At 42.8% G+C, this 17,656-nt stretch overlaps 1 protein-coding gene across 1 annotated transcript; it reads left to right on the forward strand.

The window, feature by feature from the left end:
* Positions 1-1,118: 1,118 nt before the first annotated feature.
* On the forward strand, positions 1,119-10,345 carry LOC112265149 (delta-like protein C). Its single transcript, XM_024442219.2, has 9 exons — positions 1,119-1,439; positions 1,536-1,775; positions 2,332-2,392; positions 2,631-2,888; positions 3,441-3,802; positions 3,909-4,125; positions 7,775-8,477; positions 8,772-8,889; positions 9,007-10,345. The coding sequence occupies exons 1-9, from the start codon at positions 1,389-1,391 to the stop codon at positions 9,010-9,012; spliced, it is 2,016 nt and encodes a 671-aa protein (XP_024297987.1). The 5' UTR covers positions 1,119-1,388; the 3' UTR covers positions 9,013-10,345.
* The last annotated feature ends 7,311 nt before the right edge of the window (positions 10,346-17,656 follow it).

Below are 17,656 nucleotides of genomic sequence, written 5' to 3' on the forward strand. Positions count from 1 at the left end.
AATGACTACATTTCAGGACTGGGCAGGGGCCAGCTAGTGTTGACTATTTAACCGTCTGATGGCCTTGAGATAGAAGCTGTTTTTCAGTCCTTCGGTCCCAGCTTTGATGCACCTGTACTGACCTAATGAGGGACAGGGTTCATTCATATTGGCTGATATCATGCGCATCTCCTGCCTGCATGCACGCGCGTAGACCTAATTGTATCGGTCTTTATAGGCCAACATTTTAATTAAACAAAAGTGGAATGGATTTGTTCATCTGTCATGATTGTAGGCTGCTTACTCTGCCTGGACCCGAGCAGCATGATATATGGCTGATTTGCATGGGTCCTTTCATTAGCTGTGCTGTTGTGTAAGATATGCTACCTCATATGTCCAGTCAAAAACATTGCTATTAGACAGTGAAAGTGCCTACCTATGGAAATTATTAACTTTGCACTTCTGACATTGGGTGCTTATTACCTGATTATTACGCAGCGAAGACGTAGTGTAGCCAGCCTATGGAAGGAGAAGGTGGGTTGCATAGCCAGGTGCCGTTGATTATAATACAGCTGTAGTCATGACCCCAACCTCCTCCAGTACTACACCTCCGAATCTTTCGATGGCACAATAAAATATCTCACTCAAGTTTGCTGGCATGAGGACACGCGTCAAAACGATTACAATTCTGGGGCCAATCAAATTTTGACCCTATCATGCTTACACAGCAAACCTACATTTCCCCATCGGTAAAGTGTATTCAACATTGCATGTATCCAGTACTTTCAATTTACTACATATTGAAATCAATGTCTGATCAAACTATGTCTGTTTTTTTTCTTCTATCACATGAGTTTAGGTTCGCTCTTTTCGCAATCAATGTGCGCAGTTCTTTCAACGTGTATAGGCCTATAGCCTATTTCTTCACATTTTCATTCAGCTTTGTGGCTGAAGCATCCATAGAGTCTTACATTTAAATGGGTTTGCATTTCGTTATATTACCCTATCCAATTTGGTGACAAAGCACATCGTAAACAGTCCCCAAATTGCAGCCAAGTCTGCACAGCCTTTGACACACTCCCCCTCCAGCGCGCCCGCACCCTCCCCACTCTGATACTGGAAGGCGGTATAAAATCCCTGGCGCACGCTCCACTACACGTTACTAAAGGTGGAAAGAAGTCCAGAGTGCAACTGCTCCGCGGAGCAAAAGGATTTTATTTTCGTTGTGAGCTCAATTTCTATTAAGTATTGTCTGAAGACCCCCCCAAAAAATCTCCCAAGAAGTGCGCTCTATTTCGCACGTGATTTTTTTTCTTCTCTTGTTTTGGGATACAAGACAGTTTTCCTCGTTTGGATATCTGGCGCTGTCCGCTATACTTTCATAGCAGAAGAAGAAACAATTCCCGCAAATGGCTCATTTGTTATTCGCGTGTTTTTTGGCGTTGATATCAACGCAACTGGTGAGTACACATGCAATATTCATAGTTATGTTACGTGTTGGTAACCTGTACAATTGCGCTTTTTACCCACTAATATGTACTTTATCATTCTTGTAGGTCGAGTCGTCTGGTGTGTTTGAGTTGAAAGTACACTCCTTCAGTAGTACCCGTAGTGTATGTAAACGGTCTAGGGACTGCCAGATATTCTTCCGAGTCTGTCTTAAACATTCTCAAGATGTCATCTCATCTGAGCCCCCCTGCACATATGGCATGGGACTGACCGAAATCTTCAGTGCTGACCAGAGCTCCATCTCCAGTAGCGAACCCATCAGAGTGCCTTTCCATTTCAAGTGGCCGGTGAGTAGCCTACTGTCAACATACTCAATATACCATAAAGCTGATGGGAAATTCAAGGTCGAATGCAGACGGTTTTCTCACTATCAAATCATTTTCTGGTAACAATTAAGTACCCTACTGTGATTGTTTTCAAAGAAATTGTCAAAAAGAAATGATCTAGCTTCTTAGTATAAAAAGCAATTTCGCAAGTGAGAATTGTGCTAGGACTGACTGGGAGTAGGGAACACTCTTATTTGTCTATTAACTAATTTACCAGCTGGTGATGTCACCAGGCAGGCCAAAACTCCATCTCACCAAAACAGGCTGATATTTCAGGCAGTCTTTACCTCTTACACTAAAAGGGCATTATCATAATTTTCAGAGTTTCACTGTATTATTCCAACATGGTATGGAAATATATTTAAAACACAGGAAATCACTGCACTGGGCCTTTAATGGTTAATGCCAGGTGGTACATTTCATAGATTGGGTAATGTCATGAAAAGTTTTCACTTTATATAATCTTGCCTCTTACAGCTTTTTGACAAAGTATATATTTTTCCTGTGTGGATTGAAGGGTACATTCTCGCTTATTGTTGAAGCCTGGAACGCAGAGTCCTCCGACGGACAGTCCACAGGTAGGTAGCCTTCAGTGTCCACTCCCTCTAGGCCGTGGAAAGTGACTTTGATATTCCTCTAATAGTGATTCCCAGCACAAGCGTTTTGAGTTATAAAACACGTTTTACATATTTATAAAAATGCGGTAACATTTAATTAGACATATAGATATTTTAAAGCTATTACCTCAAGATTGGATTTTAGGAATGCATTTTATTTTTTATCTGCTTAGTGTCGCTCTCTCTCTCTCTTTAATAGAAAACCAGAACAACATGATCAGCCGCTTGGCCACCCGTAGAAGACTAGACATTGGCGAGGATTGGTCACAGGATGTACATTTTGAAGAGCAAAGTGAACTTCGTTATTCTTACCACGTTGTCTGTGATGAACACTACCACGGTGAGAGCTGCTCAGACTACTGCCGTCCCCGTGACGACCCTTTCGGACACTACATTTGTGATGACGCGGGCGCCAGAATGTGCCTGTCGGGTTGGAAAGGAGAATATTGCTCAGAATGTAAGTGTACAGAACGTTTTTTAATTGATGAGGCCAATTCTTATTCTATTTTTTTTACTGGCTGTTATTCAGATTATGTAATATTTATGTCCAATGGTCAGATTAATATACGGGTGTCTATATATATATAGAGAGAGAGAGAGCTCCGTAAAATGCTTTTTTTTTAAATCTCAGAAATGACTGTTTTGCGCCACTGATTTGTGCTGGATGTACACAGCGCGTGTAATTTCAATTCTTGAAGTAGTTAATTCTGACATGTCAACGACATCTTCTGGTGAAAATTAGGCTTCTGTCGATTCAAATATAGATTTTGTCTGCATCTTTTGTTCGGGCCAACAATGGAGCTGAGTTTATGGTTTAACAGGGACACGCGTCGGAACTTAATGTGCGCTCCCTTGCATGAAAAAATATGGCATGTGTTTCTTTTGTGTGTCTACCAGCTGCGTAGTTTAGTACTTAACAAATACTTGATGTGTCTGAGCCCAGTGAAAGGGGATTGTTTTGTGATCCGAAAGGGGCACACTCATTCTAATTTTCTCTCCATCTCCAAAGCCATCTGCTCGTCTGGCTGCAATGAGAAGCATGGTTATTGTGAGGCCCCAGGCGAGTGCAAGTGCCGCCTCGGGTGGCAGGGACCCCTCTGTGACGAGTGTGTCCGCTATCCTGGCTGCTTGCATGGCACCTGTGGCCAGCCGTGGCAGTGCGACTGTAAAGAGGGCTGGGGAGGACTGTTCTGCAACCAGGACCTCAACTACTGCACCAACCACAAGCCCTGCACGAACAATGCTCCCTGCACCAACACAGGCCAGGGCAGCTACACCTGTACATGCAGGCCGGGCTTCAGTGGGAACAATTGTGAGATCGAAACCAACGAGTGTGACAGCAACCCCTGCAAGAACGGAGGCAGCTGTGATGTAAGTTCTGCCATAACTGCTGCATTCTATTTATCTCTCAGGATTAAAAGTTACTACTCAAAGTCTTTAATTGTCCTCTATGAAACGCTAACATATATATTTCCAGGATCTGGAGAATGACTACACCTGCACATGCCCCCAAGGCTTCTACGGGAAGAACTGTGAGATCAGTGCGATGACCTGTGCCGACGGGCCTTGCTTCAATGGTGGCACCTGCATGCAGCAGGTGACCGGTGGTTACTCCTGCCGCTGTCCTGCCGGCTACATGGGCTCCAACTGCGAGAAGAAGATTGACCGCTGCAGCAATGGCCCCTGTGCTAACGGTAAGAATTCCTCCAACAGCACAACCACTGACTGAGTGAGGGAAACCTACCAGGACTTCTGATTGTTATGATGGAGCACTGGCGATCCGTCATTCAGGGCAGGTTGTGCTCTTTTGAGCCCCACATTTTTAGCAAAAAAAATAGCTTTCCTGTTTTGCATGTTATTTTGGCATGAATACGTGTCACATACCAGTTTGCAAACAATGTAAGAAATATATATATATCATAGCATTAATAAAGCCGCATTTCAAACATGGTCTCTTTTTTTTGTTTTCTTGAGTAAGACCGCTACAAAATGCAGATGTTTCAGCCTAGCGCATTGCTTTCAGTGGTGGGGCAAGCCAGCCGAAAATACAGAGCGTTGCCCCTTGATTGGCTCAGTTTTCTGTCACACATTGGGACACTACGTCAATGTCAACTCTTAGGGTCGAGCTAGAAAATTCAAGCCCCCTGGGTGCTGCTATAGAGTTATATTAGAAGTGCCCATCCAAGAAGGCTCAAGGTAATTTGCCAAATATAAAATTACCTCAAATCACATATCTACAGTAGCTTTGATTGGACTGATCATGTCAACATCATACTTTCAAAATCTTAGCTAGCAGTCAGCATCATGAATCAAGTCGATAATCTACTGGCAAATCCTTTTTAATCCTTGTCATATGAAGATAAATAATTAAGAGAATTGACCATTGGACATAAATATTACATAAGTTGGAAATCGCACATTCAACCATGAGTGTTTTGAAAGGAATCGGTGGCTAACTGCAAGCATTGCAAAGCAATCACTAGCCTGCTATTTAGTGGAGTGGCTGTGTGGTCCCAAGTCTAAGATTAAGGGTCTCTTTTCCTAGTTTAAAATTATAAACATTCAACATTGGCCATGCTGTCAATGAAGCATGATTTCTGCCGCGCTCAAAACAACTTAACTCGGAACGACAAAATCGGACTTTGGTGAGTTCAAGACAACTGGGAACTCGGGGGTGGACGGGACAAGCTATAACTGGGGAAAATAGGTTTTGAACTTTCATCCAACTCGGAATTGTACATTTGGACCTCTGGCCTCTTTCTAGAGCTACGACCTGAAGATCACTGACCTCATTATGATTCAACCTTTTTTTCCCATGAGAACCCAGTTGTCTTGAAAGCACCATAAATTCAGAGAATGCCAGACTTTGATGACAAAGTTTGATGACAAAATTTGCCCACGATGGACTGCCGCGCCACCTTCCTGTTCAAGAGAGCACAGCACAACAAGGTGAGTCAAATGTCTTGTATGCTGCTGCATTAATGATGTAATATGCCAGCGATCTATACTGTTGCTAAGAAAGTAATATTTAGTCTGTTGTGTAGTAAGATGTTAGTATCCCATGTGCCTCACCCTAATCATTTGGTCTATATTCAGCTTAATTTCACCTACTGTTCTGACTTGGTGGTGCACATGTAGCCTCTAACCTGTTTTTGAGAAATGTAATCATCGAATATTGTAAGAGCTTTCATTGTCTGTTTATTTTGCCCCCTTTATTTATCCTACGATTCTGACTTGGTGTACAGGGAGAACACTGTAAGAAATGCCCATGTTCTGAATTCTGTCGTGGTACATTTCAAAAGTACTGAACAAATAGTCAATATAACTATGTCCATCCTTGCTGGCTCAATGTCTTAATCGATAAGATTGCCTCTAAATCTTTCTTGGACCCCTTATGCCATAATTTGTAGATCTCAGTTGTCAGTAGAAACCCCATTTTGTTTAAGCAAGTCAGACATGTCAGCTACGTTTTTTTGAAATGCAGTAAATTAGGCTGAATTAATTGTTTTGCTGCCAGACAAGGCTCCGCTGATAGCCAGATGTAGCAGAGGTAAGGTGTTGGGACAGATTTATGTAGGCCCTAACAGTTTGTGGAAACCATTTGTCACTGTTCTAATGCAATTAATGTATTGTTTAGTGTTGTTGGCTTTGCTGGCATGCGTCCCACAATAAAAAATAAAAAATAACATTTTTTTTCCCCACCAAGATTTACATGCTAAAATCGTCACTGTGATGGAGCCGCTCAAAAACTCTTATCTGTCCGTCTGACAACAAAACTCAACGACCGTGTTGCAGACACATTCTTTGGCAGTTAACATTTACAAAAACCAATGATGTTTTCCTCTTTGCCCATAAACTCAGTTTTGTTTCGACATGCATCCAGTCCGCGCCTAAAATGTAAAAAATGCAGGACAGGCACGGTACAAAAGACGATTGGCTCAGATCCATATAAGGGGTGAGATAAAGCTGTCATTATGAGGTGGTAAAAAAACTATTCTTAGAATGTTGTGGGCTATTTTGTCCCCCCTGGGTCCTCATTAGCTACACTGGAGCTGTACTTAATGTGCGAATGAGCACAAGCTTATCTGTAATCGGCTAAATTCCTGTTGGTATGGGAAACAAATATTCACAGTTCTATTCCAGTCAAAAGTTTGGACACCTACTCATTCTTGGATTTTTTTTTATTTTTATTTTTTACAATTTTCTACATTGTTGAATAATAGTGAAGACATCAAAACTATGAAATGACACATGGAATTAGTCACCAAAAAAAGTGTTAAACAAATCAAAATATATTTGAGATTCTTCAAATAGTTACCCTTTGCCTTGATGACAGCTTTGCGCACTCTTGGCATTCTCTCAACCAGCTTCACCTGGAATGCTTTTCCAACAGTCTTGAAGGAGTTCCCACAAATGCTGAACACTTGTTGGCTGCTTTTCCTTCACTCTGCGGTCCAACTCATACCAAACCATCTCAATTGGGTTGAGGTCAGGGATTGTGGAGGCCAGGTAATCTGTTGCAGCACGCCATCACTCTCCTTCTTGGTCAAATAGCCCTTACACAGCCTGGAGGAGTGTTGGATGATTGTCCTGTTGAAAACAAATGATAGTCCCACTAAGCGAAAAACCAGATGGGATGGCGTATGACTGCAGAATGCTGTGGTAGCCATGCTGGTTAAGTGTGCCTTGAATTCAAAATAAATCAGTGTCATCAGCGAAGCACCATCACACCTCCTCCTCCATGATGGCTGAAATGTTCCAGATTGACTGACCTTAATGTCTAAAAGTAATGATGGACTGTTGTGTTTTCTTATTTGAGCTGTTCTTGCCATAATATGGACTTGTATGGACTCTTTAACCAAATAGGGATATCTTCTGTATACCACCCATACCTTGTCTCAACACAAGTGATTGGCTCAAACCCATTAAGAAGGAAATAAATTCCACAAATGAAGGCACACCTGTTAATTGAAATGCATTCCAGGTGACTACCTCATGAAGCTGGTTGAGAGAATGCTAAGAGTGTGCAAAGCTGTCGAGGCAAAGGGTGGCTACTTTCAAGAATCGAAAATATATTTTGATTTGTTTAACACTTTTTTTGGTTACTACTTGATTCCAGTGTTATTTCATAGTTTTGATGTCTTCACTATTATTCTACAATGTAGAAAATAGTAATTATAAAGAATAGTCCTTGAATGAGTAAGTGCGTCCAAACTTTTGACTGTTACTGTATGTTTGCCTTCCACAAGAAGCTTTGACACTCATACCTGCACTTCAAGTTTTGATAAACATGCTGTGTGCAGTGATTTGAACCCCCTGTCTGTCTGTCCATCTTTCTAACAGGTGGCCAGTGCCTGGATCTGGGCCACAGTCTGATGTGCCGTTGTCGTCCTGGCTTCACTGGGCCGCGCTGCAAGATCAACAACGATGACTGCGCCCACAACCCCTGCCGCAACGCCGGTACCTGCGTGGATGGCATCAATGACTTTACCTGCACCTGCACCCTGGGCTTCACCAGCAAGGACTGCAGCATCCGTGCCGATGCATGCTCCGTCTTCCCCTGCCAGAATGGAGGCACCTGCTACACCCACTTCTCCGGACCCGTGTGCCAGTGCCCGGCCGGCTTCATGGGATCCCGTTGCGAGTTCAGCCTCAAACCCACTGCCAAGCCCAAGGCAGATGGTTTGCCTGCAGCCTTGGTTGTCTCCTTCGCCCTGGGCCTGGTCACCCTCACCCTGGTGGTGTGTGCTGCCATCGTGGTCCTAAGCAAGATGAGGCATGGGAGGAAGGCCACGGCGTCTTCTGTTCGTAACGACCTGGAGACTTTCAACAACCAGCCCATAGGTGGTTCCAACCCCCCGTCCAGCCTCCGAGAGAAGGAAACCTTCCTCATCCCCGGCGGCCATTACAAGGTGTCTAATAAGGATAAAGCGCTGACCTCGGCCCCTGCAGACAAACATGGAGACAAGGCGGTTTACAAGCAGAAGATGGTTGACTACAACATGGCCAAGGAGGAAGACTGTCATGCGAAGAACAGATGTGACCGGTAGGTATGCCTCGCCAAACTCAAACGGTACTGTGCCAATGAAGCAGTGTGTGATCACCAGTGCCCTCGAGTTGGCTGGAATGCTTGTATTTCCTAGTGCACCCTAGCAGGGCTTTCTACTAGCAGACATGTTACAACTTGATCTCTCACTATGTAGTGCTCAGGCTTTATCAGGTTTTCTTTAACCCACAACTTTCTATTGGGGATCACAGTTTCTGTTGTTGTTGTATGATTCCATTGCGCCTGTGGAACCAAACATGACCTATTTTCCCTCCCTATATCTCTTTTCAACAGGAAAAAATCAGAAGGCAGCATAATAGTTCCACCAATCAGCTTCCCTAAAGGCTTGTACCACCCAGTCTTCGTCATCCAGACAGAACAGCAAACTGAACAGTGTGTCTTTGCTACTGAGGTAAGCAGCTCCACCCATTCAAATGGGTTATTGTTAAGAGTTTATGAAGGAAGTTATTGTCAAATAACTTTCAAGATTTGATTGGTAACTTTCTCCCTCATCATTTTCCCACCTTAGGTTTAACAACAGTATTCTGACACCAGGAGTACCTTGACCAACAAGGGCTTTGCCTGAACATGTTTACAGTCTTTCAAAGACAATTCAAAATAATTGAAGAGGATATATTAAATCAACATGTATTATTTAATATTTATTCATGCTGCTCATTAAAAATGAACTTTTTTCACAACATTGACAATGTTTGGATAAAATACGTGAAAAGCGGGAGCTGGAGAGTAGAATGTATGTTCCGGCATCATTTGCACTATATTTTTAAATATAATTTGCTTTCCATTAAAAATGAACAAAAATAAAACTTTTCTCGGAAGAGGGCCAAGGATTCACCAATTACAGAGAAGCAGGACTTTTTACTCTCTTGATGCCTTATCGAAAAGAAAACGACATCTCAAATAATCTAGAGGGACATTTTTACAATCCATGAATAAGATGCCGCTACAATTCACTTGAGAAACGGAAGTAACAGCAAGGACATTTTCGTGGCCTCTTTTCTATTTTTTTTTTTACTGTCAAATTGGGAAACAATGTTCTAGCTGTCAAAGAACTGAAGATGAAGGTCTACTGAAAGCTTAGATGGACAGTTGGCTATAGATATTGGAGTCTGGAGTGGCCGGATGTCATATCTTGGCCTTCTGGTCCCTAAACTGGACTCCCTTTACGTTTGGAAATGAATCACCAATGTGCCCCATCTTTCAGAGCATTACATATATACTTAGGGAAGTCAATCTTATCAAGTGCCTGATCTTTGAATTATGCTATGACTTAAGGGAAATGGTACTGATCTTACACACTGACATTTCTTTTTGTGTTTGTTTGATACTCTCTTCGTTTTTTTTTTACAAACACACAAAGTCTTATATGAACCGGTTGACAGTCGTAGTGCATTGTACAGTTTTTTTTTCTTCTTTTTTTTCTCAATGCCTTTCAATATACAACTTCCATCTTGTCAAACACCCAGTGCTTTATGACATTCCCTTGACTTGAATGAAGTGTGTTGTGCATAAAGACTGCTTCCCCCGATGACGAAATATCATATCGTTTTAACCGACAGTGCTGGATCTTGAAAAAACTATTTCTTTTTTTTGCAGAATGAAGGACTCCAAAGAGGGGTTGTTCTTTTTCATTTGAAACCAAATAGATATGTATTTTTAATATTTGTATTATTGTCCTCTTTAATTTAACAATGCAATGTGTACATAACCATGAAATATTCTTTCTATTTAATTTGTTTGTACATCATTTGTATTTATGAAGAGAATTGTATATACGTCTATGTTATGTGCTTATTGTCACAAAGTCCAAAAAATATATATTTTTCATAATAAATCAGAAAAAAACATTCATGTTGTCTTCCCACTGGGGTTTGGGGGCTTTGGGCTGCTAGCATGATGTTTATGGTAAGTAGATGGGACATGGGGCTCAAGTCGATGGGGCCCATTTACTTTTGTTGCTGGGCCCGCTGAACCCACCTAGATAGCAGGGATGTTGGCCTCCCATAGAAAGGCAATCACGTGGATGGCACTAGCTAGCAGATTGTTGCCTAGGAGGCGGCTGCAGTGCTGTTTGGAGATGCATCATCCAGGGATTAATGTGCCATCTAGAAAAGGGAGAGATCTTACGGAGCGGTTTCTCTAAAGCCTTTGGCATAGTTCCCACAGCATACATTATCTGGCTCTAAAGACCAGCTCTAATCCATCTCCCTGATGCCTGTGTATATATATGCTAATTCTCTATCCCCCCCCCCCTTTGGATGAGACCCTGTATTGTGCAAAATAGATTAAAGGAGAAGCGTATGTTAACAAATCAGCATCCTCTGCACCACTGCTCCTAGTGTCGTGTGCTGAACGCTCATGGGATCAGATTTCTAACATCAGTTCTGAAATCTGTTTTATTTTCTGTATTTTACTCAAGCAATAAGCACCATGAGAGGCTGAAATTGAGTGTTCCAGTGTTGGAGGAAGATCTGTTGAGAATAACCTGCCTCTCAAAGACCGACCCCCCCCCCCTCTTTCAGAAAAAACAATTGGGAGGGAGAAGAAACTGTATAAATGGGGGGAGCACTTATGCTGAGAGCTTAAAGGGACTAAATCAAATGAGAGTTTATTTCAAGTGCATTTAAAGTTTGATTAGATTAGCTAAAGACCCTTGAATTAAACACCTCCCTCTGCAACTGTATCCTGGATTTCCTGATGGGCCACCCCCATGAGTTGAGAGTAGGAGCAGATCATGGGCTACAGGAAAACCAAGGGCCGAGCACGCTTCAACTATTTTGATTCATCATAGCCTTCGGAAAGTATTCAGACCTCTTGACTTTTTCCAAACATTTTTACGTTACAGCCTTATTCTAAAATGTATTAAATATGTTTTTCTCCTGTCTACAGTTGAAGTCGGAAGTTTACATACACCTTAGCCAAATGCATTTAAACTCAGTTTTTCACAGTTCCTGACATTCAATCCTAGTAAAAATTCCCTGTTTAGGTCAGTTCGGATCACCACTTTATTTTAAGAATGTGAAATGTCAGAATAATAGTAGAGAATTATTTATTTCCGCTTTAATTTCTTTCATCACATTCCCAGTTGGTCAGATGTTTACATGCACTCAATTAGTATTTGGTAGCATTGCCTTTTAAGTTGTTTAACTTGGGTCAAATGTTTCAGGTAGCCTTCCACAAGCTTCCCACAGTAAGTTGGGTGAATTTTGGGCCCATTCCTCCTGACAGAGCTGGTGTAACTGATTCAGCTGTCCAGACTGAGTAAAATCTTAACAAATCCTCTTGTCCATTGGTGCTAAAAGTGGGGGTTAAGATTAGTAAGCTGTACATGGGGATGTCGGCCACAATATGAACTGTGTGTCGTGAGAGAAGGGGCAAAGCAGAGGGCCGTGTGGCTCCTTTCATCGAACTCTGCACGTGGAACCAAAACAGAAAGCAAGTTGACTGTGTTTCAAAAAGATAGGGAGTCTGTCATGCCACTAAACTGCTTGTGTGGAGATGAAACCACTGCCAAGATGTCAAAGTACTGTATATAACTTTTGTTTATAGTGGAAGGGGGCATGCACAGAGCAGTTAGGCTGTGAGTGTGCACGAAGCTAACTGTCAAGTGGCTTTCAGTTACCCTCTTGTTCCCTGTCCAACTGAGTGTTTGTTTTCCTGCATATCAAACAAGGGCAACCGAACCATCGTTATAGTTAATCAGTTCCAAGTGCCACGTGTTCAGACCTTGTTAGAAGACCGCAGGGGAGTGGAGAGACTTCAGACCTCAGGCCGACCTGCTGTTCACCTGGCTTTGTCTCAAACTTCCCGCCACTATGCACCACACTATGTACCCTTTGAAAACACAATTGCACAAAAGATGGAACTTTGGACATTTCTCATGTCACCTGGTGTCATCTGTGGAGTGAGGAGGACCAACCTACTCTTTCCCATTTATTGTATTTTTTATTTTATTTAACCTTTATTTAACTAGGCAAGTCAGTCAAGAACACATTCCTATTTCCAATGACAGCCTACCAAAAGGCAATGGCCTCCTGTGGGGACGGGGGCTGGGATTAAAAATAAAATAAATAAAATGAAAAATATAGGACAAAACACACATGACAACATGAAGACAGGCCTAAGACAACAACATAGCATGGCAGCAACACATGACAACACAGCATGGTAGCAACACAACATGACAACATGGTAGCAATACAACATGGCTGCAGCACAACATGGTAGCAGCACAGAACATGGTACAAACATTTTTGGGCACAGACAACAGCACAAAGGGAAAGAAGGGAGAGACAGCAATTCATCACGTGAAGCAGACACAAATGTTAGTAAGAGTGTCCATGATTGTGTCTTTGAATGAAGAGATTGAGATAAAACTGTCCAGTTTGAATGTTTGTTGCCTGCCCCTGGAATGGAAGATCGAGGGTTTGAATGAGTGGTGGCCGTCGAAAGATGGCTGCTCTGGATTGGCCAGAGTTCTGGGTCAAAACAGGATGTAATTATATACACAGGTCTGGGAGTGGCTGAGACTCTTAGCTAGAGTCACAGAGTAACTCTGCGTCCTGTTTACCCTGCCGAGCAGAGGCAGCAGAGAGGGGGCCTGCCTTCGCCCCTCAAAAGTGGCCTTCCCTAGTTTCCTGTGGCTGATTGTGGTGCTACTTGTCAAAAGCCATCTCCTCAGAAAACAGAGCCTTCTGCGTGTGATTCCCTACTGTTCATTTCTATCAATGAAATTGAGAAGTTGTCCATGCAGGTACTAAGTTAATCAGTGATTCTTATCAACATACTAAAAGCTCTTTCACTTTCACTCTGTGGTCTTTAGCCATCTCTTTATTTAGTGTGTATCTTTGTTAAATTTTATTTCAAAGAGTTAGTCACTCGCAACAGAATAGCTTGGTTTCGAAAGAAAGACCGCTCGCTAGTCATTTCCTCAGAATGTGGTTGAAATCTGGTTGGGGAAATGGTATTCAGGGAGGTCTCAGTTCAATACAAATGATAAATAAAACTCATGAGTGAGTGTTTATTTTTGACTTCCCCTTCCCCCCAATAGTGGGGGGTGGGGGGAGGGAGTCAGCTAAACACTGGTGAAAACTCCAGCCATCTCTCTGTGCTCATGTCTTTGAGTGACGCCAGGCACCAGAGCAGGAACTCTATTGTTGCCACTGTTGTCTTTTCCCTGTATCCTCTTCCACGTCAGAGGAGGAGGAGGAGGAAGAGGGAGCTACACTCCATTCTCATTGGTTTCTGTTGTATTACTGCCGTGGTGTGGAGGGGCCTTTAGCTCAGCAGGCTAAGGCGTGGAGTGGTCAGGGCTGTAATATAAAATTAATGTCCAGTCAGCGGAATACCTTTCTAGGTATGTTGTTTAATGTCTCACAAGAATACCCGAAGATAACTCCCATACTGCTTTACAGCATGCCTGTGACACTGTCGTGCATACTATGACATCTCCTCCTTTAACGTGAACACATTTCCTTTGAACACTTTCTACAACTGAGTGTGACCATAACGAAAGCGGCCGTACGTCACAATAGCGATCAACAGAAACAATGCCACTGTAAAGGTTTTTGAAGAGAGAAAAAAATGACCAATGACGCAATGCAAGTTTTCACATGTACAGTTCACTTTTACCACTGTTCCTACCGGCAGGAGCGACCGTAAAGGTTTCGCCTTGTGATGTTAGTTGTAGTAGAAGGCTTTTTTTCCTCTTTTCTGACACATCCTTCGGCTTGATGTGTTTTTTTTTTGTTGTTCGGGCCTCTTAGGTTGCAGGTTTCTCTCCGAGGTTGCGAGTGTCTTTCTGTTGTTGTGCGTGGGATTGACCTGTAAGCACAGGAGAGCAACCAGCCGGTCTTTTGAATCCTCTTCGCGGCCTGCACTGCCCTTTCGGCACGGCCGTTACCCTGAGGGTTGTGCGGGCTGGAAGTAGTGTGCTTAAAATCAAGCTGCTTGGCCATTTCTTGGAACTCGGAACTCGAGAATTTGGGCCAAATGTCCGTAATGACTCATCTGCACTGTCATACCATGTGAATGTTCCTTTCAGCTTCATGGTGGCCTGTGTGGTTGTAGGTATGTGTTGTATCTCAATTAACCTTGAGTAGTAGTCTGACATGATCAGATAGTTTTGTTTGTCATACTCACATAGATCCAGAGCAATTCCTTTCCATGGCCTGTCGGGGAGTGGCATAGAGATTAGTGGCTCCATTTTGCTGTACCTTTCTAAGCTCACAACAAGACTGATATGACAGGACTTTTTTTTCTTTCTACCACAGATGAGATCCCCGGCCACCATACAGAGGCTTTGGCCCACTCTCTGCATTTAGTCAGGTGTAAAGTACTTAAGTAGCTCTTTAAAGTATTTGAATTAAGTCGTTTTTTGGGGGTATCTGTACTTTACTACTTATATGCTTGACAACTTTTACTTTTACTTCACTACATTCCTAAAGAAAATAATGTACTTTTTACTCCATGCATTTTCCCGGACACCCCAAAAGTACTCGTTATATTTTGAATGCTTAGCAGAACAGAAAAATGGCACAATTTACGCACTTATCAAGAGAACATCCCAGGTCATCCCCATTGCCTCTGATCTGGCGGACTCGCTAAATGCTTGAATGTTGGAGTGTGCCCCTGGCTATCTGTAAAAAAATTAAAAATTAAAAATACAAAAAAAAATTAAATTGTGCCGTCTAGTTTGCTTAATATAAGGAATTAGAAATTATTCATACTTTTGATACTTAAGTACATTTGAGCAATTACATTTACTTTTGATACTTAAGTATATTGAAAACTAAATTATTTTAGACTTTTACTCAAGTAGTATTTTACCGGGTGACTTTGACTTTTACTTGAGTCATTTTCTATGAAGGTTATCTTTACTTTTACTCAAGTATGACTGTTGGGTACTTTTTCCACCACTGGTCAAACCTTTATGTTCATTGTGTATTCTATCAAAAATGTTTGGCCTCTGTGTCTGTGGTACTACTAGTTCCCACAGGAGGTTGGTGACACCTTCATGGGCAGAATGGGGTGGTGGTAACGGCTGGAGCGGAATTTGTGAAATGGTATGAAATGCATCAAACACACGGTTTCCATTTTGTTGGATGCCATTCCATTTGCTCCGCTCCGACAATTACTATGAGCCGTCCTCCTGTGGCGGTTCCCCTTTGTGACTTTAACATTGTACTCTGACACTTCCCTTTTCACTGGAAAGAACACCTCTGACTGTGACTGGGGTTTTACCCACGTATGCAGGACAACCTGACCTGATGTAATTGATCATCTGCTGCGGGGGCAACTCTGATGCTCTCCATTTCTGTCTGTGTAGCAGGTATGTTGTTGATGACGGCGTTGATGTGTGTGTGTGTCTCTCTGTGTGTCTGTCTCCTTTTCTGCGCATGTCAATGGACTCCTTGACAGTGTTCCCCCACGACCAAGGTTTTTCCTGGTGTGTACTCCACTGTGGGTTTGAACCTCCTATTCCACGTGAGTAGTCTCTGGCACCATTATCCAAGACTACGCTGTTCATTAGTGGGGCCAAGGGCTTGTGGTCTGTCACTAACTTGAAGTCCTCCAGGCCGTACAGATATTTCTCGAACTTCTCACAGGCCCAAAAACTCACCAGACACTATTGTTTTAACGTGCGAACATCTCACAAGGATACCCGAAGATAACTCCCGTACTGCCTTACATACTGCTTTACAACATGCCGTAACACTGTTGTGCATACTATGACAAGGGCCAGGAGTTCAGCACTCTGGATCGTCATCGCCCACTCATATCCAGACGGTTACATTGTAATAGAGCATACACTGTAATAAACAGTACTTGTTATAGAGTATACTAATTTTACCACAAAGAAACAGTATCCTATCTTGACCAGCTTGAAAATGTTTTTCAAAATACAATGTTTTGTGCAATGTCTTGTTTGAGTGGATGATATCAGAACATTTGACATTTTGGTTGGTAGGGAGCAGAGGCAGAACAGGAGGGAGAGAGAGAAGGAAACGAGAAACATGGAACCATGCATTGAGAGGGGAGGAGGAACAAGGAGAGAGGGAGAGTGAAGAACACACACAGATGAAAGACACCTGCCATCACGACATCATTACTTGCCTGACTCCTCTTCCTGTTGGCACCTATTTTGGCTACACCGCGTCTGGCTACAGTCCTGTGTGACAGAGAAAGGGAAGCGGAACAGGAAGGCTAAAATACATGAATCAAGACCTCCATGTTGTATACACACTTACCTTCTCAGCTCCAAATGAGATTTCCATCATGCATTGACATGATGTGCTCCGTTCAAGACAGACACCGTTATATGGGATGGTTCTGAGGTGCTCAGGGACTGTCATCTCATCTTCTACACCTAAGACATGTTTGCAGCATAGGAGTAATAAGGACAAACAGTTATCAGGTATCTCTCCCTAAACGTTTTAGGGACAGTTTCCCGGACACAGACTAAGCCAAATCATGGACTAAAAATCATGATCACGTTTTAAGTTTTGAGTTTCAATGTCACATGCATAAGTACAGTGAAATGCCTTTCCTACAAGCTCTAACCCCAACAATGCAATAATCATTAACAATGTAATGCTAAAAATATCAAGGTAGAACAAAAACACACGAGAACTTCACAGATCTTCATTGTAAAGGGTTTAAACACTGTTTATGGCATGAGGACTGCAGATGTGGCCAAGGCAATAAAGTGCAATGTCCGTACTGTGAGACACCTAAGACAGCACTGCAGGGAGACAGGACGGATAGCTGATCGTCCTCACAGTGGCAGACCATGTGTAACAACACCTGCACAGGATCAGTACATCTGAACATCTGAACAACAACTGCCCGAGTTACACCAGGAACGCACAATCCCTCCATCAGTGCTCAGACTGTCCGCAATAGGCTGAGAGAGGCTGGGCTGAGGGCTTGCAGGTCTGTTGTAAGGCAGGCCCTCACCAGACATCACCAGCAACAACGTCGCCCATGGGCACAAACCCACGGTCGCTGGACCAGACAGTACTGGCAAAAAGTGCTCTTCACTGACAAGTCGCGGTTTTGTCTCACCAGGGGTGATGGTCGGATTCGCGTTTATCGTCGAAGGAATGAGCGTTACACCGAGGCCTGTACTCTGGAGAGGGATCGATTTGGAGGTGGAG

This window comes from Oncorhynchus tshawytscha, linkage group LG13 (assembly GCF_018296145.1).
Source record: "Oncorhynchus tshawytscha isolate Ot180627B linkage group LG13, Otsh_v2.0, whole genome shotgun sequence".
Taxonomy (NCBI): domain Eukaryota; kingdom Metazoa; phylum Chordata; class Actinopteri; order Salmoniformes; family Salmonidae; genus Oncorhynchus; species Oncorhynchus tshawytscha.